This window comes from Euleptes europaea, chromosome 3 (genome assembly GCF_029931775.1).
Source record: "Euleptes europaea isolate rEulEur1 chromosome 3, rEulEur1.hap1, whole genome shotgun sequence".
NCBI classification, from domain to species: domain Eukaryota; kingdom Metazoa; phylum Chordata; class Lepidosauria; order Squamata; family Sphaerodactylidae; genus Euleptes; species Euleptes europaea.
The window spans coordinates 108,166,778-108,193,692 of NC_079314.1; the positions used below are offsets into that span (position 1 = coordinate 108,166,778).

The 26,915-nt window shown below is 46.6% G+C and overlaps 1 protein-coding gene across 6 annotated transcripts in view; it reads left to right on the forward strand.

Annotated features, from left to right (window-relative positions):
• CALD1 (caldesmon 1) overlaps window positions 1–26,915 on the forward strand; it is a 107,332-nt gene that overhangs the window by 60,557 nt on the left and 19,860 nt on the right. For 3 of the 6 annotated variants that reach the window (XM_056847400.1, XM_056847398.1, XM_056847399.1), the window contains exons 3-5: window positions 12,542–12,682; window positions 14,705–15,956; window positions 16,612–16,683. In XM_056847400.1, coding sequence (XP_056703378.1) covers window positions 12,542–12,682; window positions 14,705–15,956; window positions 16,612–16,683 — 1,465 coding nt within the window. The remainder of the gene's footprint in view (window positions 1–12,541; window positions 12,683–14,704; window positions 15,957–16,611; window positions 16,684–26,915) is intronic. The other 3 variants (XM_056847402.1, XM_056847403.1, XM_056847401.1) reach the window with 2 other exon arrangements.

A 26,915-nucleotide genomic window follows, 5' to 3' on the forward strand; every position in this document is an offset into this window, starting at 1 on the left:
ACCTGACTCTTCTTTCTTGGTTTAATCTCACAACGACTCTGTTCAGGAATGTCAGGCTGAGAAAGAGAAAGAGCACGCAATCCAAAGTCAGACAGTGAGCTTCAAGGAAGTATGGGGATTTGAACCCAGGTCTCTCATTATGCTTTGCTAGTCAGGCAAGGGGCAGCCTTTAATTAAGGATAGGAATGATGGCCTATATCTCTCCAGGGAGACATATGTTGTTGCATTCCAGTTAAGTACTGGGCAGGAGGCATCTTTCATGGCCTTGTAGACTCCCTCTCACCTCTTCCAAGCCACAGTGCTTCCTCTAGCAGGAAGAAGGTTAGTGGAGAAGTTATATCCCCTTTACTCTTCCTTTTTTCTTGCCAAAATAGGATGAGATGTGGGGCTGAGTTTAGAGGGGGGTTTTCCCCGCCAAACCGCAGGGAAGGCAACGGTTTACCTAGTTTTCTCTGCAGAGGAAATACCGAAGCTGGACTCGGTCTAGACAGAGCTGGTTTTGCAGATGAGTAAGTCATCCTGGAACTATGGCTATGATCATTGCATAAGCCCCCTTTCCCCTAGCATATTGTTTGAGCTGCATGTGAGAACCCTCTATCACAATACCACAACGTGGGGTCATCTGCTGAAGCTGGAGGATGAGAGATTCAACACAGATAAAAGGAAATATTTCTTCACACAACGCATAGCTAAATTGTGGATCTCCCTGCCCCAGGATGTGGTGAAGGCTGCCATCTTGGAAGGCTTGAAGAGGGGAGTGGACATGTTCATGAAGGATAGGGCTATCCATGGCCACTAGTCAAAATGAATACTAGTCATGATGCATACCTATTCTTTCTAGTATCAGAGGAGCGCTCCTAATATACTAGGCATATATGAGACCAAGACCCATCAAGTCCAGCAGTCGTTTCACACAGTGGCCAACCAGGTGCCTCTAGGAAGCCACAAACAAGACAACTGCAGCAACATTATCCTGCCTGTGTTCCAAGGCAACTAATATAATAGGCATAAGAACTTAAGAAAGACCCTGCTGGATCAGACCGAGGCCCATCAAGTCCAGCAGTCGGTTCACACAGTGGCCAACCAGGTGCCTCTAGGAAGCCACTAACAAGACGACTGCAGAAGCACCATCCTGCCTGTGTTCCACCGCACCCAAAATAATAGGCATGCTCCTCTGATAATAGAGAGAATAGGTATGCAGCATGACTAGTATTCATTTTGACTAGTAGCCAAGACTACCCTCTGTGATCAGTCTTCCCCCACAACATTCATTGAAATAGGCAGGGTTTTTGGTTTATTATATGGTATGTTTTCAATTCATAGAGGGTGACGTGAGGACCAAGTGGTCTGGCCAGTGGCACAGGTGAACTCAGTGTGCCTCCAAGAGTCTAAGACAGCACCTTTTGAAACACACAGGTGTTCTGTGGCAGACATGTCAGGGTTTTTCTTGCAGACGAGTCCACATGGAAAGGGGTTCTTCAAGACAGAAAGTCTGAAGGCCACTGATCGGTGCTTGTGTTGAGAGAAGGTGTTTGGTCTGTGCTGAGACAGGCTCTGCCCTGGGGCTTTCTGGGGCATCTGTGTGGGTGAAAGATGGTCATAAGAGTTCAGTAAAGATACTGTATCTGATGAAATGAGCGTTGACTCATGAAAGCTTATACCCTAGAATATTTTGTTGGTCTTTAAGGTGCGGCTGGACTCAAATTGTTTGGCAGGTATTGTGTCCGTGTGAAATTGGTAGGCAACCTGGACAGCTGGGTTATAGAATTTCCCCCCTCCCTCACATACATGAACACACACGAAGCTGCCTTATACTGAATCAGACCCTTGGCCCATCAAAGTCAGTATTACCTTCTCAGACTGGCAGTGGCTCTCCAGGGTCTCAGGCAGGGGTCTTTCACATCACCTACTTGCCTGGTCCCTTTAACTGGAGATGCCGGGGATTGAACCTGGGACCTTCTGCATGCCACAGCCCCTCGATGCAAAACATTTATTTTGGTTCCTCAGTCTCACAACAGTATTGTGAGGTTGGTCAGGATTCTTTTTGCTTTTGCAGCTGAGGAAACTGAGTCTGACATGATCTTTGCATGTCCGCTGGCGAATGAAGAATGTGGGAGATCAGATTCTTGTTAACTGTGTTCCACATATGCCACGTGTTGTAGCACTGAACATACTTGTGACACCGTATTCAACATGGTGAACATAGATTAATGTGAAATGTCGCAGTTGGATCAAGGTCCTTCTGTGTCTCTTCCTTATGCATCAGTTGCTTTTCTGGTTGTTTGTAATGTTTAGTCTGCTGCAATATGATAAGAAGTTACCAGTTATGTGCCTTAAAAAAACCCCGGAATACTTTCATGAGTGAGCCTGGGTTGTGCTGACAGGATCTGTCCTTGCTCTTCTGGCTCTATTGACTCATTAGCCCATGCCCTTTTGGAATGCCGCTTTTACGAGGAACTTCGATTGCACTATATTTCCCCCCTTTTAATATACAAATCCAATGCCTCTGTGACTGACATAATGCCATTTTTACTAAGTGATAGGGACCCCAAGGCTACATTGTCAGTGGCAAGATTTGTTTCAGTCCTTATATCCCTCCAACACTAGATATATGCTGCTCAAGATCAATTGATCAAGGAGCTTCTAAGGGATAAAAGGAAAGGAAAGGAAAGGTTGTGCTGACAGTTCGACAAATGTTTGTTTTTCCAGATCCTGTATCAAAGCAAGATCACCATGCAGCAGACTTCCTATCTTTCATGAACACATGAAGCTGCCTTATACTGAATCAGACCCTTGGCCCATCAAAGTCAGTGTTGTCTACTCAGACCGGCAGCGGCTCCCCATGGTCTCAGGCAGAGGTCTTTCACATCACTTACTTGCCTGGTTTCTTTAACTGGAGATGCCGGGGATTGACCCTGGGATCTTCTGCATGCAGAGCAGATGCTCTACCACTGAGCCACAGCCCCTCCTTGTTGTGTATCAGGGATTCCTTTTAATACCTCAGATTCCCTCCTCTTCCTGCTTCCATCCGCTTCTTGTTGCTACAGCAATTTACCTGCTGGTCTGAAGAGGGGCGGGGAAGGGAAACATTTTGCAGGTGCTTTGATCAATCAACAGATGCTGGCAAAGCATCTCCCGGTTGGCCTGGAAACGGTCAGGAAGCGTTTCCCTGCTAAGCAACCTCCCAGGGAATACATCTCTCCTGTTGTAATATGGATCTGTCTTCCCAGTCTGAGTAGGAGCCAAGAGCAATTTTCTGCCAGTCCATATAAGACAGTCCATGTTGCCCATGTTTATCCCTCCGTTTGTCGATGTTTGCAGTTTCCAGCACTTGATTCAACTGCTCTGGGATTGATGGGATGTTGGCAGAATCCCAACTCCTGGCTAAGGTCATTTTTGCTGCTGCTAATACATTTATATACGAGTAATTTAACCAGAGCCTGTTGTAGCCATAGCATCATAGAATCATAGAGTTGGAAGGGGGCATCTAGTCCAACCCCCTGCTCAATGTAGGATCAGCCTAGAGCATCCCTGACAAGTGTTCGTCAAGCTGCTGCTCAAAGACTGCCAGAGAGGGGGAGCTCACCATCTCCCTAGGCAGCCAATTTCACTGCTGAACTACTCTTACTGTAAAAAAAAAAAAATTCCTAATATCCTTTCTCTTCATAATTTAAATCCATTATTGCAGGTCCTATCCTCTGTTGCCAACAGGAACAGCTCCCTGCCTTCCTCTAAGTGACAGCCCTTCAAATACTTAAAGAGAGCAATCATGTCCCCCCTCAACCTCTTCTTCTCCAGACTAAACATTCCCAAGTCCTTTAGCCTTTCCTCATTGTCCTTCACAGCCATTCAGTGATATGATAGATTGATGAAAATTTGGACCTGTCATTTTAAACCTAACTCTTAGCCCTTTGTTCTGGTAATTTTTAATTCATTCCCTCTCTTTCTCTCACTCTCACACTCACACACACTCAGTTATAAAAATGAGTACATTCATTTCCAGCTCTTAAACCTGTGCATATTGTAGATCTTGGTTTTTCTAGTATCAGTTACCAAAGGTAAAATCAGTTTTATATTAATGGTGCAAACCTAAGCTGAGTTGCAACCTTCTAAGCCCATTGACTTCAATGGACTTAAGGTATAATTCTGCCCTTAGGAGCCGGCGTGACCCCTGCGCCAGCGTTAGTGCCACTTGCGCTGGCTAAACTGGTACTAACGCTGGCGCAGGGCCACTTATACTGCTGATGGGGAGTAGCACAGTAGCGCCATGCTCGGGCGCTGGAGCAGCCATGGCAGCAGCGTATCTCTGCCGGGACCAAAGGGAGTGTTCCCAGGGACGGGGCTGACTTTAGTCATCTCCGTAAGCCCTTTTGCCCCGGGAATGCCCCCTTTTGCAGGCGCGACTTTGCATCTGCAGTTTGCACGGCGTAGACCCATGAAAGTCTATGGAGCAGTTTCACTGGGCTTCGGGTAGGGGAGAGAGATTTATTTTATTATTTCTACTGTGCTGCTTCAAACTGCTCAGGAGGCGGTGCTGCTGTACTGTCCCCAGATGCTTCTTAACTACTCCCCCCCTTAGGATTGCGCTGGAAGTCTCTTTCAGTTTTATACCCATTAAAAAGGGCAGCAAACCTCCCCCCCCCACCCTGCAATGTGTCCATTTCTTTGATTACATTGTGCATAGAAATAACTTCAAAGTCGGAAGTGGTGGAAGCGAAGTTGAAAGGGTCAGGGTCGGGTTTCGTACTTGGAAAGTCACCGGTTTCATTTGCCTTTTTATCAGCCTGTTGCATTTCCGGCATGTAACATCTTTCCTGTTGGATGACCACGCTGGAATTTATCAATTAAAAAAGAAAAGGAAACCCACAAATTCTTTGGCGGGGCTTCTTCTTCTTATCTCTTCCGATAGGGATAAAAAGCCTCATAGTTGCCGTTGGGTAATCAAAGGGCAGCCGAAGACAAAGAGAAGGATCAAGGCGATAGGCTTGAAATATTTGGTGGGCTGCTCGAATTTTGCAGTGCTGGAGGGAGGGAGGGGGGAATGACCTTAAAACAAGACTCCCCCAAGGCAGAACTGCCTAACCCTTGAAGTGTCAATGGCGTCTGCAGCAGCTATCCAGAGGTCACTGTGCCGCATTTCCAACAATTGAAGCATTTAGAGCTTCTTATCTGGTAGATATAACAGCTTATAGTTTTAAAGTTGCTCTCACATCACTGCGATTTCAAACTATGCCCACGAAGCTTCTTGCTGGTCGTTTTTCGGGGGGAAAAACCCCGGGCTCAACGTATCTGTATCTGCGGTAGCTCAGTGGAAGATCTACCCTATTATATCCTGGCCTGCCCTCTTTATGTCGAACCTCGGAATAAGTTCCTGGTGGCGCCGGGTTTGATTCTCCACTCTTCCACATGAGCGGCGAGGCTAATATGGTAGACTGGATTTGTTTCCCCCACTCCTACACAGGAAGCCAGATGGGTGACCTTGGGCAAGTCACATTCTCTCAGACCCACCTACCTCGCAGGGTGTCTGTTGTGGGGAGGGAAGGTGATTGTAAGCCGGTTTGAGTCTCCCTAAAGTGGTAGACAAAGTCAGCATATAAAAACCTCCTCCTCCTCCTCCTCCTCCTCCTTCTTCTTCCCCCCATTATCTAATGCCAATAAACTAATTCTCTTGCTTTTTGACATTGAACCTGTTGTTTCCCAAACAATGGCACTTTGTTACCTAGCAGCCAGAAGAATTAGGGCAAAGAAAGCCACTAAATGAGGGAAGGAACCGAATGGGTGTATTTTAATCTTATGACTTTTAAGAGATTTATATTTTAAGTTTTTGTAATATTGTCTAGATTGCAAAGGCCTCATGGCCATGCACAATAAACACATGACTGACTGACAATAGACGCATAGAGAGCAAGTGGCAGTCGTACGCCTTTAAATATGCGCAGGGGAGCTGTGGCGATTCCAGGCTTTTGACTTCTGCCCCCAAGCATTCAGGGAGGCTTGTTTGCCCCTTTGCCGGGATGACCCCGGCACTGCTAAGATTCCAGCGATTGGATCAGGCTGTTTAAACTGCCCTCAAATAAATGTGGCTTTATTTATTACATTCCTAGGCTGCCTCTTCGCTCTTCCGGCCTTCACGGCAGATTTATCTGGGGGGGTGGGGGGTAGAGTGTAGGGTTTCGAGCTCTAGCCAGCATGGTGTAGTGGTTAAGAGCGATGGTTTGGAGCAGTGGACTCTGATCTGGAGAACCGGGTTTGATTCCCCGCTCCTCCACATGAGTGGCGGAGGCTAATCTGGTGAACTGGATTTGTTTCCCCACTCCTACACATGAAGCCGGCTGGGTGACCTTGGGCCAGTCACAGCTGTCTTCGAGCTCTCTCAGCCCCACCTACCTCACAGGGTGTCTGTTGTGGGGAAGGGAAGGCATTTGTAAGCCGCTTGATTCTTCCTTAAGTGGTGGAGAAAGTTGGCATATAAAAACCAACTCTTCTTCTTCTTCCAAGATGGGAAATTCCCTGGGATTTGTGGGTAGAAATGGGGAAGGGAGAGGTTTGGGGAAGGAATGGACCCTATCAGGATATCATGTCATAGAGTCCACCCTGCAAAGCATCCATTTCCTCCAGGGGACCTGATCTCTGCTGTCTGGAGATCAGTTGTCATCCTGGCCGATCTCCAGGCCCCATCTGGAGCTTGGCAACCCTGGGGGAGCACCACATCTTTGCAGGAATTTACTATCTTCTACAAAATATTTCGTTATCAATACTCAAATATCAAATCTTGAACTTTCAGATCTTAGAATGTCAAATATGGCTCCCCCTCCATTTTTTTAATGTTAAGTCACAGCTGATTTATGGCAACCCCATAGAGGTTTCATGTTCAGAGATGATTTGCCATTGGTTGCCTCCCCATCACAACCCTGGTGTTCATTGGAGGGCTCCCATCCAAATACTAGCCAGAACCGACCCTGCTTAGCTTCTGAGATCTGACGAGATCAGGCTACCTTGGGGCAACAGGATTTTGTGGCTGTTGCTAGTCCACATGGAATGGCACGGATGGCTGCATTGAAGACTATATTTTGGTACTTAAATAGTTAATGGCGTGAAACATTCGTTCTTGTGCAGATATAGCAACTAGGCCTAACAGAGGGCCACTTTGGGGAGGGGGAGGCTGGGAAAGGCCCAGCTCTTTACCCCCAAATCAGGCTGCAGCAAATTTTCTTGATAACATGTGTTTCTGCGAATCAGCTCTCAAGTCCCATTGGTACAGCCCTTTCCCATCATAATGATGCATAGGATTGCTAACCTCCAGGTACTAGCTGGAGATCTCCTGCTATTACAACTGAACTCCAGCCGATAGAGACCAGTTCCCCTGGAGAAAATGGCCACTTTGGCAATTGGACTCTATGGCATTGAAGTCCCTCCCCTCCTTAGGCTTCGCCCAAAAAACCTCCTGCCGGTGGCGAAGAGGGAACCTGGCAACCCTAATGATGCAGTAAAGGAGATGATGGACCTCCAGAATGTGGGCGCCTTGCAGAACTCTGAAAGCCCAGTTCGAAAGACGGTCATCTCGGCTTGCTTCCTCCTCCTCTTCTCCCCCCTTGTTGTCTATGGCAAGAATTAGGGTGAGGAGCCACAGTTGAGTTTTCGCTTTGTCGAAATGGACCCATGGAAAGGGCGGAGGGAGACCCTTTATCAATGGCCTTCTGGCTCCTGTGAAGTCAGAAGCAGCATGAAGCGGTCTCTGTCCTGTTATGCTTTCTGCACACAGCTTAAAATGGATTTGTTTAGAGTATATTCTCCTCTTGGTTGTAAGCTGGCTACCTCTTTGGCAGGTCTTATGTGTCTTAATTGGCTGTGTGACAGACGTCACTTCGACAGATGCAGCCTTTCTTGGACATGCAGAGATGGGGGAAGTTTCATCAGTTATATTGGTGAAGCTGCTTGCTGGAAAATGGCATACTGAGATAATAGCTGTAGTTGGTTTATAGATGTTTTTTCTGGATGTGGCTGCTACGGTTCCCCTCAGTATGACAACGTGAGTATGCTTTGCTGGTGGTGGTATACAGAAGGTAGGGCTGCCATCTCCTGGTTGGGAAGTACCTGGAGATTTTGGGGGTGTAGCCTGAGGAGGGCAAGGCTTTGGGGAGGAGAGGGACTTCAGTGGGGTATAATGCCATAGAGTCCACCTTCCAAAGCGGCCATTTTCCCCTGGGGAACTGATCTCCATCACCTGGAGAGCAGTTGTAATAGCGGGAGATCTCCAGCCACCACCTGGAGGTCGGTAACTCTAACAGACGGGTAATGAATGCCTAAGTGTGGTATCCCACAGTAGACTGACACCCACCTTGTGCGTGGCGGTGTGGGGCTTTTCCAGACCCAGGGTCCTCCTTTAACCCCTGGACAGCAGCATGGGGACCCACTGCATTGCCAACACATATGGCAAGAAGTAATATGAGAAGTGGTTAAGAGCGGTGGACTCTGATCTGGAGAACAGGGTTCGATTCCGCACTCCTCCACCTGAGCGGCAGAGGCTAATCTGGTGAACTGGGTTGGTTTCCCCACTCCTCCACATGAAGCCAGCTGGGTGACCTTGGGCTAGTCACAGCTCTACTACAGCTCTCTCAGCCCCAACTACCTCACAGGGTGTCAGTTGTGGGGAGGGGAAGGCGATTGTAAACCAATCCGGTTTGATTCTTCCTTAAGTGGTAGAGAAAGTCAGCATATAGAAACCAGCTCTCCTCCTCCTCCTCCAGATTTGTAAATGACCCGCTTTGCATCCAATTAATCCACTAAATTACATATTTTTTCCTTTTAAAAAAGGGTTTTATGATCCGCATAATGTTTACATGTAAAAAAAAACCATTGGAATCGAGCCCACATCTTTCTCCATGCAATGCCTACCGCAGCGGCCTGGATGAAGACGTTTCAGAGCTTTTGTAGTACAAATAAATCCTAGTAAGTGTAATATAACCCATAAGATTAGATGTTTAAAATGTGAGAGAAGAAACAGTCACAATTGGCATGCCTTTGATGGGAGCTTGGAGCCATGACTTAGGGACTAAGTGGAAATAGTTGAAATGTGGAGAAAATTGGTATCAAGTGGCCAAAGACCATAATCATTTTTAAGGGAGGTGGCCAACTGCTGGCAGTGTTTCCACCCCTATTTTATTTTTATTTTTAGCTGTGTGTAAATGCAGATATTAAGTGTGGCTAAGAGGCTCAAACCACTTCCTTGGCCAGGAATAGCCTCATCATTCGGTAAGCCTAGCTCTTTTGCTGTAGCCACAGCAGATGCAACCTCTCGTAGGGGTGCCTTTTAGGATGACTTGCTTGGTCTTTACAAGTAAAGCATTAAGAACTGTTTTATGGCTTCAGATCTGGGGTCCATCTAATCCAGCATTCTGTTTCTAACCATGACTAGAAGGGCACAGAGACAACAAAGCCATCCCATATTGATCGACCTCATTGTCTGGTTGCAGAGGTACACTTGCTTGATATCTGGAGGTTCTGTTGAGCATAATTGAATACCGTATTCATTTGAAAGGAAGACAACCCTGACTATAAGACAACCCCCCCCAATGTTATATACAAAAGTTTTTTTAAAAAAAATTACTGGACATATCCATAACTTGTATGCACATTTAAGACAACATACTTTTTTTTTTGATAGCATATCTGGAAAAACCTTATTCTTGCATTTGAGTAAATACAGTAGCTGTTGTCTAAACATTTTTTAAAACATTTGTTCCTAAACTACCAGCCATTGACTCATCTTGTGGCAATGTCTCATACATTTATTGTGCATTATGTAAATAAATGCTGCCTTTCACTGGTCCTGACAATATTGTCATTGAGTGACCTCAAGGTCTTGTATTAGACAGCCGAGATGCTGTAGTGTTTAGGAAAAACTGTTGGACTAAGACTGGAGAAACCTGGACTCAATCTCCCCCTTTTGCTATGAAGCTCACTGAGTAACCTTATATGCCAAAGTGGAGCCCTGGCCCAGTGCTAGAGCATCTGCTTTGCATGCAGAAGGTCCCAAGTTCAAGCCCAACTACCTCCAGTTAAAAGCGTCAGGCGGTAGGTGATGTGAAAGACCTCAGCCTGAGACTCTGGAGAGGCTCTTTCTGTCAGAGTACATTGACCTTGGTACGCTAATGGCCAGACTCAGCAGAAGGCCGAGTCCTGTGACCTTGGGCCAGTCAATCTTTTTCAGTGCAATTTAAGATTGCAGAGTTTTTTATGAAGGTGGTAACCCGGGATCTCTTGGCCTAACTTAATTTAGAGTGTTCTTGTGGAAACTGAAGTGGAGGGGTGGGGGGAGAAACCGTATATGTGTCCTGAGCTCCTGGGAGGAACGGTGGGATAAAAATGATTGACAAATAGTATGGGGGGCGGGGGAAAGGGGGAAACTCAATACATTTTATGTGCCTTTTAAATGCTTTGACACATTTGTGGGAATAGTGGCAAATGATTCACATCACATTCAAATTATCTTTGCATCATGGAGGGCCTTAAGAACATAAGAACATAAGAAAAGCCCTGCTGTATCAGACCAAGGCCCATCAAGTCCAGCAGTCTGTTCACACAGTGGCCAACCAGGTGCCTCTAGGAAGCCCCCAAACAAGATGACTGGAGCAGCATTGTCCTGCCTGTGTTCTAAAGAACCTAAGATAATAGGCATCCTCCTCTGATCCTGGAGAGAATAGGTGTGCATCATGACTAGTATCAGAGGGGGGGGGATGCTGCCCAGTCACAGCCTACTTATGGCGACCCTGTGGGGTTTACAAGTTTAGAGACGTTCAGAGGTGGTTTGCCATTGCCTGCCTCTGCATAACAGCCCTGGACTTCCTTGGTGGTCTCCCATCCAAGAACTGATCAGGGCCAACCCTGCCTAGCATGGTGTAGTGGTTAAGATCGGCGGACTCCAATCTGGAGAACCGGGTATGATTCCCCACTCCTCCAAATGAAGCCTGCTGGGTGACCTTGGGCCAGTCACAGTTCTGTCAGAACTCTCTCAGCCCCACCTACCTCACAAGGTGTCTTTTGTGGGGAGAGGAAGGGAATGTTGATTGTAAGCCGCTTTGAGACCCCTTCAGGTAGAGAAAAACGGGGTATAAAAACCTACTCTTCTTCTTTTAGCTTCCGAGATCTGACAGGTTTGGGCTACTCTGGGCTATCCAGGTCAGAACAGAACAGATTTTTATCACGGCATTGCCATTCTAAGAATACTTGATAAAATTGTCCACCGTTCACAATTGTGCATTTATTTAAAATACAAAAATACAAATCCATCAAGTTAGATTTTACTTATCCCCCTAATTTAAAATTAGACCCATCCTTGAGGAAACCTTTGAAAGGCGAACGTTAAAAGCTATTGCACAGAACCTAGCTGTGGCTAAGGTAGGCTATCCAGGTCAGAGCATTAACTTAGGTACAAGGGGAAAAGTATACAAGCTGGTAACATTTCATATGCACAAATAACTTCAACGGATTTCTTTGCAAGGTTTGGAGGCCTTTAAAGTCTCTTGGAGCAGGCTGAGAGAAAGAGAGACGGCTGCTCCAACCCAGACCATCTTCCTTTCAGTTGAATATTTAATAGGAGATATCAGGTACCGGATGACACAGCAGCCTGTGGTGATGGAGTTCCCCCTCCTCCCTGCAGTAGCCAAATCGCTCAGAGGACAGGCCCTTTAAAAGGAGAGAAAGACCTTTAATGTTGGGCTTAAGGTGATATTTTGGAGCTAATAGTGTGTCCATGTAAAGTGCCATCAAGTCGTGGCTGCCTTATGGCAACCCCAGCAAGGGGCTTTCAAGGCAGGAGATCAACAGAGGTGGTTTGAAACATACAATAAAATCATAGAGTTGGAAGGGACCACCAGGGTCATCTTGTCCAACCCCTTGCACAATGCAGGAAATTCCAAACTACCTCTCCCCCACACCCCCAGTGACTCATACTCCATGCCCAGAAGATGGCCAAGGTGCCCTTCCTCTCATGATCTACCTAAGGTCATAGAATCAGCATTGCTGACAGATGGCCATCTAGCCTCATCTAACTGTTAGAAAATTCTTCCTAATTTTGCCATTGCCCTCCTATGCAGAGCTTTCTTTGGTGGTCTCCCTTCCAAGTACTGACCCTGCTTAGCTTCTGAAATCTGACGAGATTGGGCTATACCATGCCGCCTTCCCTCCTGGAGCTACTTGCCGATGATAATTTTCTGCCTCTAAGCATGGTGTAGTGGTTAAGAGCGGTGGTTTGTAATCTATTCTGCATTTTACCAGGTTATGGATAACCGTGGCGAGGCAATCTCTGGTGTCATTTCCCTTTGTTGTCAAAATCTAAACTGTATGCTCCTTAGGTGCGGGGACCTGTCATTTTTGCTTCATTGTAGAAAAATGTGGTGTTTGACAGTACAAGATGAATAAGCCTCTTTTTGTAACTTTGGAACACGAATGCGTGCTGTGTGGATGACGGCAAAGATGTCTCTATGGCAATACCTTGAATAAAGGGTTTGGCTTTCAACCTCTCTAAAATGGTGTTTTGCAGATTAGCCTATCACAGAAATGACGATGATGACGAAGAAGCGGCCCGAGAACGGCGCCGGCGGGCCAGGCAGGAAAGGCTGCGACAAAGGGAAGATGATGACGTATCAGGGACAGAGAAGCCTGAAGTCAACGCTCAAAACAAGTAAGGTCCTGACGCAGGGATATCAATATTATCTGCTAGTATTATTTATCATAGAATCATAGAATTGGAAGGGACCACCAGGGTCATCTAGCTCAACCCCCTGCACAATGCAGGAAATTCACAACTACCTCCCCCCCTCCATACCACCAGTTACCCCTACTCCAGGCTCAGAAGGTGGCCAAGACGCCCTCCCTCTCATAATCTGCCTAAGGTCATAGAATCAGCTTTGCTGACAGATGGTCATCTAGCCTCTTCTTAGAAACCTCCAGGGAAGGAGAGCTTACCACCTCTTGAGGAAGCCTGTTCCACTGAGGAACTGTTAGAAAATTCTTCCTCAGAAGGTCAGACCAGAACCAACGGGTTGAAATTAAATCAAAAGAGTTTCCATCTAGACATTAGGAACAACTTTCTGACAGTTAGAGCGGTTCCTCAGTGGAACAGGCTTCCTCGGGAGGTGGTAAGCTCTCCTTCCCTGGAGGTTTTTAAGCAGAGGCTAGATGGCCATCTGCAGCAATGCTGATCCTGTGACCTTAGTCAGATCATGAGAGGGAGGGCACCTTGGCCATCTTCTGGGCATGGAGTAGGGGTCACTGGGTGTGTGGGGTGGGAAGTAGTTGTGAATTTCCTGCATTGTGCAGGGGGTTGGACTAGATGACCCTGGTAGGGCTGTTGAAAAAAATTCGGTACAGTTCGGCTTCGGCAAAATTCGGCCCTTTTAAATTCGGGACGTGCTGAAGTCCGCATCCCCCGCTTCGGATCCGCAAAATTCGGCGCGAGATCCGGAGTTCAGGGGAAAATTCGGCTGAGAGTCGGGAAGGGGGCGGGAGTCTTTAAAGAGCCCCCCTGCGGGCCTTCACAGGGCTTCCCTGAAGGCACCCGGGGGGGGAACAGATCTGCGCCTCCCAGCTGGGAGGCGCAGATCTGTTTAAAGCGCCCCCCGCGCGCCTTCAGGGAAGCCCCGTGAAGGCGCACGGGGGGGGGGGGAACTGAAAAAAGGCGGGAACGCAGAACCTGCCGAATTTATTCGGCGATCGCCCCAAATTCAGCAAATTCAGGGCGTTGTTTTTTCAGTTCGGTTCCATCCGAACTGAAATAGCCGAATTGCGGAAAATTCAGCTGTTTTTTCAGTTCGGACAAACCGAATCGACAGCCCTAGACCCTGGTGATCCCTTCCAACTCTGTGATTCTATGATTGCTGAAATACTAAGTGACGAGAAGCATAAAGTAGTGGTGTTTCTGTGTTGTCGCTTCTTCTCCCTCACATCTTACTTGTGGAATTAATTATGCAAAAATATTTGGATGGATTTCATTGTCATTAATTGGTGTGATTTATACCACGCACAGAATTTGAATTGTTAAAAAAAAAAAAAGGTTATAAGTGTTTGTTTTATGCTAGGGCTGGGTTTTTAACGGTTAATTATTTTCACGATTTCCCCCCTTGTTTTGTTGTGAGTTGCCTTGAGTAAAATTCTTTCGATAGGCAGCATATGCATTTTTTAATGCAGTAAAATAAAATAAATAGAAAAGTAGAAGAAAGAACCATGGGTTAACTTTAGTGCAGAGTGTACATAGACCAGGCTGTTCCTTTTGATATGGAGGGGCTTCATTCCATAGAGGAATTCCATAGTTCTACAGTGGGCTGATGCCACATAAACAATGCTGAAATCTGTCCATCTTTAATGTGTGAGAGGGCCCTGTTATTTGGGGAGTCCTTAAGCATCTGGGCTCTCTGACAATCTGGGGGCAGATTGTTCCACAGAGCTGGGGATGGGGCCGCTGGGATAGGAATAGCAACCTTTTCCTTCCAGGGATATTAATTTGCTTCCAGTGCTGTTCTGAAGCGTAGTGTTTTGAAAGGGAGAGATAGAAAGAGCAGAGGCAGCCCTTTTGCAGGTCACCTACATGCTTATAGGGCTTCCCCAGGTGGCATCTTGGTTCAGGAGGCATCTGATATTTTTCACTAAACTTCTGTTGTTCATTGTTGAAACGAATGGCGTACTGCAATCTTCATCTCTTTTACAGCATCGCAGACGAAGAGAGCAAAAGTTCCACCACAACTGTTACCACCGTTACGGATACTCAAGGGGATGGTGAAGGTGATGACTCCATGCTCTTGGAGAGGATGGCAAGGAGAGAAGAACGGCGCCAGAAACGTCTCCAAGAGGCCTTGGAACGCCAGAAGGAATTTGATCCGACAATCACTGATGAGAGCCTGTCGTTCACGAGCGGGAGAGAAGTGAACAATGTGGAAGAAAACGAAGCCCCCGGGAAAGAGGATGAAGCCGACACCCACAGAGGACGCTACAAGATTGAGGAAACCGAACCCATCACCAGATCATACCAGAGAAATAATCTGAGACAAGACGAAGAAGACGAGAAGAAAGAAGAGGCAGATAAAGGGGAGGCACAAGAGGAAAAGCCAAAGCAAAGAACCGTAGAGGAGAATCAGGTAGAAGTAACGATAGAAAAGAAATCACTAGACAAAGAAGAGGAAGTTGTGGTGTTAGACATAAAACTCCCTGAGGTAAACGCAGATGAGCAAAAAGTAGCTAATAACATAGAACAACAAATTGAGAGTGAGGCGGCCATAAGCATAACAGTAGCACTAGATGAAAAGAAGGATGAAGAGGATGAGGATGAAAAGAAAAGGCTACAAGAGAAGGCGAGGCTGGAGAGGGAGGAAACAGAGAGAGCTAAAGCAGAGGAGGAAAGGAGGGCAGAGGAAGAGAGAGAAAAAAGAGCTGCTGAGGAGAAAGAGAGGCTAGAACAAGAGGAAAGGGAGAGGCTCAAAGCGGAGGAAGAAAGGAAAGCTGAGGAGGAGAGAAAGAGGCTTGAAGAGGAGGAGAAAAGGGCAGCTGAGGAGAAAGAGAGGCTAGAAGCGGAAGAAAGGGAGAGGCTCAAAGCGGAGGAACTAAGGAAAGCTGAGGAGGAGAGAAAAAGGGTTGAAGCGGAGGAGAAAAAGGCAGCTGAGGAGAAAAAGAAGCGGGAAGCTGAGGAGAGGGAAAGGATCAAGGCGGAGGAGAAAAAAGCAGCCGAAGAGAAAGAGAGGGCCAAGGAGAAGGAAAAGAGGGCAGCGGAAGCTAAGAGGGCAGCTGAGGAAAAGGCCAAGCTAGAAGAGGAGAAGCTAAAGGCAAAACAGAAGGCAGAGGAAAAAAGGGTGGAAGATAAGCAGGGGAAAGGGAAGAAGGGAGAAGAGAAGAAAATAGAAGACAAGCAGGTAAAAGAGAAGAAAGTGCAAGAGGAAAAAACCCCACTGGCTTTCCTAAGAAAACAGGTACAGTAAACATTTTGCACCCAGCTTATTTTGCCTGTGTTTTGTACGAAATGTAATGCATTTTAAAAAAATGGTTTGGAATTCACTCACGGTGTTGTCTCTGCACTTTTTGACTGCTAATTCTTGCCAAATTTTTATTCCTTTCGGACTTCTTGCTTCGACCTTTCTGTCACGTGGTCAGTGCATGGTGCATCGCTCAGCTGCTCCATTCTTGGCAATCTCAGGCAGAACTTAGCGCATGCTTTGAAACCTTCACAGCTTCCTTGCTGTCTCTTTCTGCGGCTGCGAAAGTGGCCGGGGACATTATTCAAGCGCGTATGCAAGGTATGGAGGCACCGCATGGCCCTCGGCCGAGCGCTCGGCAAAACGTTTGTCTTGGGAACCGCCGAGCAGGCGTCCGTGATGGTTAGACTCGAGCACAGCCAGAGCTCTGCTAGGATGCGCGAGAACACGGGCACGCCATGGTGGAAGAAAAAAGTGCAAATGTGCAGGAGGGATGTGGAAAGCTCTGTGCTACCTGGAGGGAGTTGTGGGCACGGCAAGCAGCACCGGACCAAGCGGGTATGTTGAGCACAGCTTTGCTGAGGCACTGGAGACGCGAGAGGGGGTTTGTCCGGGGACTGATGATTTCGTCTTACGAAAATATTGTAAAAAGGGGGAAGAGAAAGAGGCAAAAAAGGAAAAGCTACAAGACGAGAAACTCCGGCCGGCCTTCAAAAAAGAGGAGGTAACTGTTACTTCAGGGAAAGGCGGGTGTGTAGAGGACAGAAAGAAACTGCTTACCATTTTTCGAGCATTTTTTCCAAACCTCCTCTGAGAAATCGCTCAGCAGAAGGATAGAAGACACCTGGTTTGGAAATACTACTTGCGATTTGACAGGATCTGAGCATCATCTCAAGACATGAGCTGAGCTGAACCTTCGTGGAACTGGCTTCATGTGTGAGGTGGTTTTATATCGTGTTATGAGTGAATTACTTCCTGAACTCTGATCTCTTAAGTGTGTGATGAAACCATCAGATACCATTTCACCATGTAGCCAGCTGCAATAAATCTCAGCTCAGTACATAGCACAGATTGTGAGAATTGGCCACAAATTGACTTCATAATAGATCAAGCAAGCATTTGGTATTGGATTTCTATACCAGTGCCAAGTGGTCTTTCTTTCCTTAATTTCTTCCTCCACTTCTCCATGCCCTTTCTTCCAGAGACTGATGATTTCTTCTGATTATGGACCTTCGTGACATCTTTAGCCCCTTAATCTGAACCTAACTACCGATTTTCCATTTCAATAATACAAAGTGAGCAGAGTTCATATTCTTCTTTCTCATTTGAGCAAGATTTTTTTATTTTGTTCAAAACACAATGCATTGCATTTCTACTGTAAACACAGGAACTGGTGCCATGGTGTTTCACTGTATGGTAAGTAAGGAGCATGAAGAGCCCCGTGGCGCAGAGTTGTAAGCTGCAGTACTGCAGCCAGAAGCTCTGCTCCCGACCTGAGTTTGATCCCAACGGAAGTCGGTTTCAGGTAGCCGGCTCAAGGTTGACTCAGCCTTCCATCCTTCCGAGGTCAGGTGAAATGAGTACCCAGCTTGCTGGGGGTAAAGGGAAGATGACTGGGGAAGGCACTGGCAAACAATCCCTGGAAAGATAGTCTGCCTAGTAAACGTCAAAATGTGACATCACCCCATGGGTCAGGAATGACCCGGTGCTTGCACAGGGGACTACCTTTACCTAAGTAAGGAGCATGCCCTGACTTGGATGGCCCAGGCTAGCCCAATCTCGTCAAATCTTGGAAACTAAGCATGAACAAGAAGGTCCTCTCCAGGGTTGCTGCCCACCTAAGCTCAGAAGGTGGGGCACCCGAGCCAGGCCAAAGATTACCATAGTGGTTGGGTGGGTTCATAAGGGAACTGGTAGTCCTTCAGATATGTTGGTCTCGAACCACAGAGGCCTTTGAAATAGTAGAATTAGTATTACTACTTAGTTTGGGGAGGGACCGTGGCTCAATGGTAGAGCATCTGCTTGGTATGCAGAAGGTCCCAGGTTCTTTTTTCCCCATTTTTTAAAAATTATTATTAACAAAATTACAATAAACAAAATAAAAAAGGGAAAATGAAAACAAACATAGAGACAAAAAGATACTTCTATTTTTGTTTGTATCGAATATAAATCTAATTAAGAAATTACAACCTGTTCTCTAGCTACATGTACAGGTTCAATCCCCGGCATCTCCAGTTAAAGGGACTGGGCAAGTAGGTGATGTGAAAGACCTCTACCTGAGACCCTGGAGAGCCGCTGCCAGTCTGAGCAGACAATACTGACTTTGATGGACCAAGGGTCTGATTCAGTATAAGGCAGCTTCATGTGTTCATGAATACCATGCCAAGGGGAAATCTGGGGGGTTATTTTACTGTTTAGGACAGGGGTGTCAAACGTAAGGCTCACAGGCCAGATCCAGCTCTTCGAGAGCTCTTATCCAGCCAAGAGAGAGAGCCAACTGAGGCGGCCAACCCTCCCCACTCTTGATCTGGGCTGGCGAGGAATGGTCCTGGCCCAACCAAGTGACATTTACGTCATATCCGGCCCTTGTAACAATTGAGTTTGACACCCAGCATGGTGTAGTAGTTAAGAGCAGTGGTTTGGAGCAGTGGACTCTGATCTGGAGAACCGGGTTTCATTCCCTGCTCCTCCACATGAGCAGCGGAGGCTGTTAAGGTGAACCGGGCTGGTTTCCCCACTCCTCCACATGAAGCCAGCTGGGTGATCTTGGGCTATTCACAGTTCTCTTCGAGCTCTCTCAGCCCCACCTACCTCACAGGGTGTCTGTTGTGGGGAGGGGAAGGGAAGGTGATTGCAAGCTGGTTTGATTCTCCCATAAGTGGTAGAGAAAGTTGGCATATAAAAGCCAACTCTTCTTCTTCTTCCCTGCCTTAGGGTTTTCCAGGCAAGAGGTGTTAAGAGGTGGTTTGCCATAGCCTGCCTCTGCTTATTGACCCCAGACTTCCTTGGGGGTCTCCCATCCAACTACTGACCAGGGCCAACCCTGCTTAGCTTCCTAGATCTGAGGAGATGGGGCTAGCCTGGCCCATCCAAGTCAGAGCTTTTGTCTATGAAATCATAATTTACCTCACATATCCTTCAATATGTCATGGGGGGACATCTTGAAGTTCTAAAAATCTGCAAACTCATTTAGGTTGTAATGAATTGGTTATGGGCTGAAATGGGGATGGATCAACTCCTTTTTTAAAAAGTTGGCAGCCCGACTCACAAAGTATATTTAACATATGAGATTTTAATTCAGATCTTCCAGCACTTCCTTTGGGCAATCGAACTCCTGACTGTATATTTAAATTTTAAAATGTTCTAAAGATTGGGACATTCTTAAGAGCCGAGTTTAGACGGAGAGCTTATCTTGTAAACATAAACTCCATTTTAAAAGGAAGGGAGGGGAAAAAAAAACCTCTCTGCAAAAAAAGAGAGAGAAAGAAAAGAAAAAAAAGCTGCTCACGCAGTATGTCTAGCCAAAGTGGAAGCAGGAAATACCACAAATATCATGTCATGAGAAAGCCTGCTCTTTGCAGGCCAGTTCTGCACACCCAGAATCTTAAGGTAGTCCAGAGAACCAAACAGATTTCGAGGATATAAACTAAACCAAAAACAGAACGGGGAGAGCCAGATTCACATTAGCTGACGTCTCATCAGGGTTCAGGGTTCTGCACCTTCCTGAAACCGATCTGAAGTCATGGGAACACTCCGAGGTCATCCTTCGGCTGCCACCCTTGGGGGCTGCGTTTCTTCTGTTTTTTTAATGGAAAAGAATACAGCCTGGTCCTAAATTACTTCCCTTACATGCTCATAAATGTACCTTTGACAGGTCCCCCAGCTTACGGGGCCCTCTGCATCTTGGAAAGGCCTGAGATACGGCTTCCCCAGAATTGACTCCTGGGTGGGTGGGTGGATGGAGCAGCTGAGTTATGGATTTTGGTTAGCATGTAGGAGGCCCAGGTTAAAAATCCCTGCTGAGCCATGAAGCTCAGTAAGTGGCCTCAGGCATGTTCATTCTCTCTCGGCCCACATACCTCACAGGGCTGTCATATGGGCACTCTGGACCAGGGATGTCGAACTCATTTGTTACGAGGGCCAGATACGACATAAATTTTAGTATGGTCATTTCAGTCTGGTCATTTTTCACTTAAAGTTCCCCTCCCCAGACAGCTTTTTCACCTGGACCAGGAAAGCAGCAGAGACTCTGGGCGAAAACGCACGGTCGCTTTAGCCTCCTTTATTAGCCTCCTTTATTCCCTGTTTCAGCCAGGATTCAGCCAGGATCGAACGCATGCGTTTTCGCCAACGTGCGTTCGATCCTGGTTGAATCCTGGCTGAAACAGGGAATAAAAGAGGCTAAAGCGACCATGCGTTTTTGCCCTCTGTGGCTTTCTGCCACAAATGGCAATAGGGACACCGGGAAGGTAATTGTGAGAAAAGAGTATGGGGAAGGAAATAGCTGCATTTCTCCACAGGATGTGCCCTGGTCTCCCTTACTGTGCTTTCACACATGCTGAATAATGCACGTTTCAATCCACTTTCAATGCACTTTAACGATCTTTTGCAAGTGGATGATGCCATTTCACACAGTAAACTCCAGCTGCAAAGTGCATTGAAAGTGGATTGAAAGTGCATTATTTGGCATATTTGAAAGCACCCTTTAGACTCAGCGTTAGGAAGACGAATTGCAGAATTCCGTAGGGCACAGTAGAGGCCTAAAGACCAGACTAAACACTACTTGGGAGGTCCATGATTAGGATCTCCCACATTTTCTTACAAGGATAACACTAGTTGTAGAGGACCCCATTCACATAGGGGCCACGGTGCTTAGGAGATGAGAGTTAACCCCATTGTTTTCCCAATGCAAATCATCTCTCAGTACCTCATTCTGCAATGCGGGGGTGATCAGTCAAGAAAAGGGCTCAGGAAAATAGGCTAACCCTCCCCCCCCCTTGTGGGGGCCCTGTACAGCTATTACAGATTGTAGTGAGTAAGAAAATCCAAGTCTTTATTTAAACCAGGATGACACGTCGTATTTATTTTTCAGGTTAGTTCTTTCACATTTCATATTCCCACAGAAGCTTTTTGTTTGTTTTGTTTTTGGAGAACAGTGCTTGCAGGACTGTAATAATATATCCAGAGGCATTAAAATGTTCCCCAACTGATTTCTGGTTGTTCTGATTTCTTATGTCTGATTTGTGTCCATTGAGTCTTTTTTGCTGTCCACTGTAGATAGTAGAAGGGTATTGTCAGCACATGATGGCATACATTAAATCTGATGACGTCCAAGTAGATGTTGAACACATGAAGCTGCCTTATACTGAATCAGACCCTTGGTCCATCAAAGTCAGTATTGTCTACTCTGACCGGCAGCGGCTCTCCAGGGTCTCAGGCGGAGGTCTTTCACATCACCTACTTGCCTAGTTCCTTTAACTGGAGATGCCGGGGATTGAACCTGGGACCTTATGCATGCCAAGCAGATGCTCTACCACTGAGCCACAGTGTCAAACCTTTTAGGAAGCCTAATCATGGATCTTTGGGTAATACCTAGCGGTGCAATCATAGAATCATAGAGTTGGAAGGGGCCATCCAGGCCATCCAGTCCAACCCCCTGCTCAATGCAGAATCAGCCTAAAGCAGCCCTGACACGTGTTCATCCAGCTGTTGCTCGAAGACTGCCAAAGAAGGGGAGCTCACCACCTCCCTGGGCATCTAATTCCACTGCTGAACTTCTCATTGTTAAAAAACTTTTTCCTAAAGTCCAGCTGGTAAAAATAATAATAATAAAAAAAATTATAGTGAGAGTCGTTTAGCAGAGGAATCCTCAGTGCAGAGTTACTCTAGCCTAAGGCCATGGAAACAAATGGGTTTGGATTGGAGTCGCTCTGCTTTGGATTGCACTGCAAGAGGCCTAAGTCTGTGCACACATGCTTACTCAGAAGTAAGTCCTCCTGAGTTCAGTGGCATTTATTCCCTGACAAGCAAGCATAGGATTTAGGATTTCAGTTGTGACACTTTGAAAACTGGGATTCCAGAGGATCTGCTGCTGGGGGTTTGCTCTTTTGTGGGGGTTGTTTTTTGTTTCTGATCTTCTCTTACGGCCATCTGGTAGGAAAGTGGCTATTTCTATCCTTGTACTAATCAGCAGGCGATCTGGGAATGAGCATTAGTCACACCCAGGACTTTGCCTTCAAAGGGTGGAGTGGGGGGGGAGACAGTTCAAGCTTTGAAATTCAGAGGGGGGGCTTCTTTTTCCCTTTTGAAATTGCCAATGAATGAGAATGGGGGTGGGGGAACCAGCATGAAGACTGAAGATGCAAAGAGGTGTGAAAATAATAACACACATTCATGCTGATGACGATTTTGAATTCCTTAAAAGTGAAGCAGATGTCTCATTTCTAACTTGTGGCTGCGGGGCATCCTTAGAATCATAGAATCATAGAGTTGGAAGGGACCACCAGGGTCAGCTAGTCCAACCCCCTGCACAATGCAGGAAATTCACAACTACCTCCCCCACCCCACACCCCCAGTGACCCCTACTCCATGCCCAGAAGATGGCCAAGATGCCCTCCCTCTCATGATCTGCCTAAAGTCATAGAATCAGCATTGCTGACAGATGGCCATCTAATCTCTTCTTAAAAACCTCCAGGGAAGGAGAGCTCACCACCTTCCAAAGAAGTCTGTTCCCCTGAGGAACCGCTCTAACTGTTAGAAAATTCTTCCTAATGTCTAGACAGAAACTCTTTTGATTTAATGTCAAGGGAAGGGTTAAGATCTGCAGCTGGCTCTGATTCATATTTGCCCCAATGACTTTAGTGGAATGCTCAGAGGGTGGAAAGTGCACAGTATGATGGGAAGTTCCTAGGAAGTGCACATAGGATGGGAAATAAAAGTCCAGTGGCATCTTAAAAACTAACAGCATGTATTTCAGTATGAGCTTTTGTGAGTCATAACTTCAGATGTGCGGTGGGGAGATCATAGCGGGAATTCATTTTTTTAAAAAAGGGGAGGAGTTGAGATAGAAAGGTTAGGTGTGAATCCTGGCAGAAATCAACATGGCTCCATATACACTCAGTGGTAGAGCAGCTGCTTGGCATGCAGAAGGTCCTAGGTTCAATCCCCGGCATCTCAAGTTAAAGGAACTAGGCAAGTAGGTGATGTGAAAGACCTCCGCCTGAGACCCTGGAGAGCCGCTGCCGGTCAAAGTAGACAATACTGACTTTGATGGACCAGGGGTCTGATTCAGTATAAGGCAGCTTCATGTGTTCAACATCTACTTGGACGTCATCAGATTTAATGTATGCCATCATGTGCTGACAATACCCTTCTACTATCTACAGTGGACAGCAAAAAAGACTCAATGGACACAAATCAGACATAAGAAATCAGAACAACCAGAAATCAGTTGGGGAACATTTTAATGTCTCTGGATATATTATTACAGTCCTGCAAGCACTGTTCTCCAAAATCAAAACAAACAAAAAGCTTCTGTGGGAATATGAAATGTGAAAGAACTAACCTGAAAAATAAATACGGCGTGTCATCCTGGTTTAAATAAAGACTTGGATTTTCTTACTCTCTACAATCTGTAATAGCTGTACAGGGCCCCCACTTTTTAGACATTTTAATTGGCTGTTCTTAACATGTTTTATCGGACTACTTTAGGCTATTAGGTCAGGGAATCTCAGCACAACACATCAACCTTGAACCTTAGACAACTTCTTGAGTAGTTGTTATTTACCCTATTTATCCTTCTTCATTGTTTTACGGAACTGTTTGAGCCCCCCTTTCTTTCCTTACACAGAGAGTTTATGCTTGAAAGTCATGACAGAATGCACACCAGAACTTTTCTGCCTTAGCTTCTCTCTCTCTCTCCCCCCCCCCCCATCTCTGCACAGTTCCATTTGGCATCTGGGAGTGATGCCACCACTTGGTTTTAGGCTGCAAATTGCTGCTGTAGATCATGCTTATCCTACTGGTCCCCCGCCCCGTGGGTGGATTGGAAAGCAAAACAGATGCACCAAGAGGCTGCATCTGAGTCAAAATATCAGAAGGTCAGACTTTACAGAGAAAGAGATAAATTCTCTGCATATTTTGCTTTGAGAGTGGAGCCCAGTTTGAGCAATAATTCCAGTAACAGGGCTGCAGAAAACATGTGCAGCTAGCATTGGGGGGAGGAAGATTACTGCCAGCAATATGTCCTTGGAGGATAATTTCTTATAATGCAGGTAACCAATCTGCATGACAGCCAGCATGGTGTATTGGTTAAGAGCGGCGGACTCTGGAGAACCAGAGTTGATTCCCCGCTCCTCCACATGAAGCCTGCTGGGTGACCTTGGGCCAGTCACAGGTCTCTCCGAACTCTCTCAGCCCATGTGGAGGCAGGCCATGGCAAACCACCTCTGAACATCTCTTGGCTTGAAAACCCTACTGGGTCGCCATAAGTCAGCTGTGACTTGACGGCACTCTCCACCACCAACCAATCTTTAGCACAGGTGGGACCCCTTGACAGGAGATGGAAGGCCCCTGAACCAGGTTAGGGAATAGAGTCAGGATTACATTCTTGCCTGCTTCTCCAGTTCAGTTGACTAGTGACAACCCCACCCTACACACTCACCAGGCTCGAACAGTGGGGTATCTGCATTTAGAATCATAGAGTTGGAAGAAGCCATACAGGCCATCTAGTCCAACCCCCTGTTCAATGGAGGATCAGCCTAAAGAATCCCTGACAAGTGTTTGTCCAGCCGCTGCTTGTGCCATACTCCATACTTGCCTTGACTTCGATCACAATGGGTGGCCATGTTAGTCTGTCAATAGCTGTAGAAAAGACCAAGAGTCCAGTAGCACCTTAAAGACTAACACAATTTCTGGCAGGGTATGTGTTTTGTGAGTCACAGCTCACTTCATAGAATCATTCTAGTGCAGAGGAGAGCAGCGAGGATGATCAGGGGCCTGGAGACCAAGCCCTACGAGGAAAGGCTGAGGGAGTTGGGAATTTTCAGTCTGGAGAAAAGGAGGTTGAGGGGGGACATGATCGCTCTCTTTAAGTCTTTGAAGGGCTGTCACTTAGAGGAGGGCAGGGAGCTGTTCCTGTTGGCAGCAGAGGATAGGACTTGCAATAATGGGTTTAAATTGCAGGGGGAAAGGTACCGACTGGATATTAGGATTTTTTTTTTTTTTTACAATAAGAGTTGCTCAACAGTGGAATCAGCTACCTAGGGAGGTGGGGAGCTCCCCTTCACTGGCAGTCTTTAAGCAGAGGCTGGACAAGCACTTGTCTAGGCTGATCTTGCATTTTGCAGGGGGTTGGACTAGATGACCTTTATGGCCCCTTCAGACTATGATTCTAAGTGAGCTGTGGCTCATGTAAGCTCATTGACTCGACTTGGCACTCTTGCCCAAGAGGAGAGCCCATCACTGCAATAAGAGGACAAGTCTTATTGTTTTAACGTAGCCCAGTGGTCTCCAGCCTTTTCAGACCCCTGGACCCTTTAAGCCAGCAACACATACCCTCAGGGAAGCCAGAGTTATGAGTTTACCAGTTTCAAGGCTAGGACCATGGACAGCACCCTTAAGAGAACCAGGGACTGGGAACCCAAGCTGAGCATGAGGAGGTGTGCTGTAGTGAGAAAGAACCAAGGGTCAGAGCTATGGAGGAATCTTCTCTACTACCAAGTGACTGTGCTTCACTGTCTTGTTGCCTGTTGCCATGTGAGTAGAAAAAGAGACAGGTGGTGTGGTGTCTTTGTTCTGTACACATGCCACAGGCGCTTCCAAAAGGCAGCAAAACATTGGGGCCCCGGTAGGGGTCTCTACTGAGCAGGTGGAGTGCCATGATTTATCTGAGGTTCCCAATGTGGATTGATCGCTGATCTAGTGAATTTGGAGATTTGTCCCATTTTTTAGAAGAAGAAGAGTTGGTTTTTATATGCTGGTTCTTTCCTACCTTTTTAAGGATAATCAAACTGCAATGGACACGTTCATGGAGAAGAGGAGTATTCATGGCTAGTAGTTAAAATGGGTACTAGTCATGATGCATAGCTATTTTTCCAGGATCAGATGAGCATGCCTATTATATTAGGTGCTTTGGAACAGGCAGGACAATGTTGCTGCAGTCGTCTTGTTTGTGGGCTTCCCAGAGGCACCTGGTTGGCCACTGTGTGAACAGACTGCTGGACTTGATGGGCCTTGGTCTGATCCAGCATGGCTTTTCTTATGTTCTTATGGTTTACAATTTCCTTTTTCTTTCTCTCCCCACAACAGACACAACAGACACCTTGTGAGCTAGGTGAGGCTGAGAGAGCTCTAAGAGCGCTGTGACTAGCCCAAGGTCACCCAGCAGGCTTCATGTGGAGGAGTGGGGAAACCAACCCGGTTCACCAGATTAGATTCTGCCGCTCATGTTAACCAATACATCACACTGGCTCTTTTGTGCCTCATTGTCCCAGAGTTTTGTTGTGCGCTGTGTTGCGCTCCTTAATTTGGGCTTAGGTAGGAAAAATTTGTAACTGTTGCATGGAGCTTTTAATTCTTCCAGTTCATTCATACCTTTTCCCTCCTCCCTGTTAGCAATGTGTGCGGGCTTTTGTAGCTCGGCATTGTCTTCCCTGACTGGTGGCGGCCATCTAAGGTCTTTTCCAGCCCTGCTGACTGATATCCTCCGTGTTCCCAGTACATATGAGTGCATCGAGATTCTTTTTGTGAAGTGTTTTACTGACCTACACATGCCTTCCTGTGCATTGGTAAAACACTACACAAAAAGAATCTTGATGTGAGTGTATGTATAACCACAGCAAGGGGTTTTTTTTGGCAGTGTTTAATCGTTGCAGACATCCACAAAGGCCAAGGCCAAGCCCAGTCACCTTTGTGGGGCTGCTGTCATATCTGGGGCATAACTTGTTCCTGCTTACC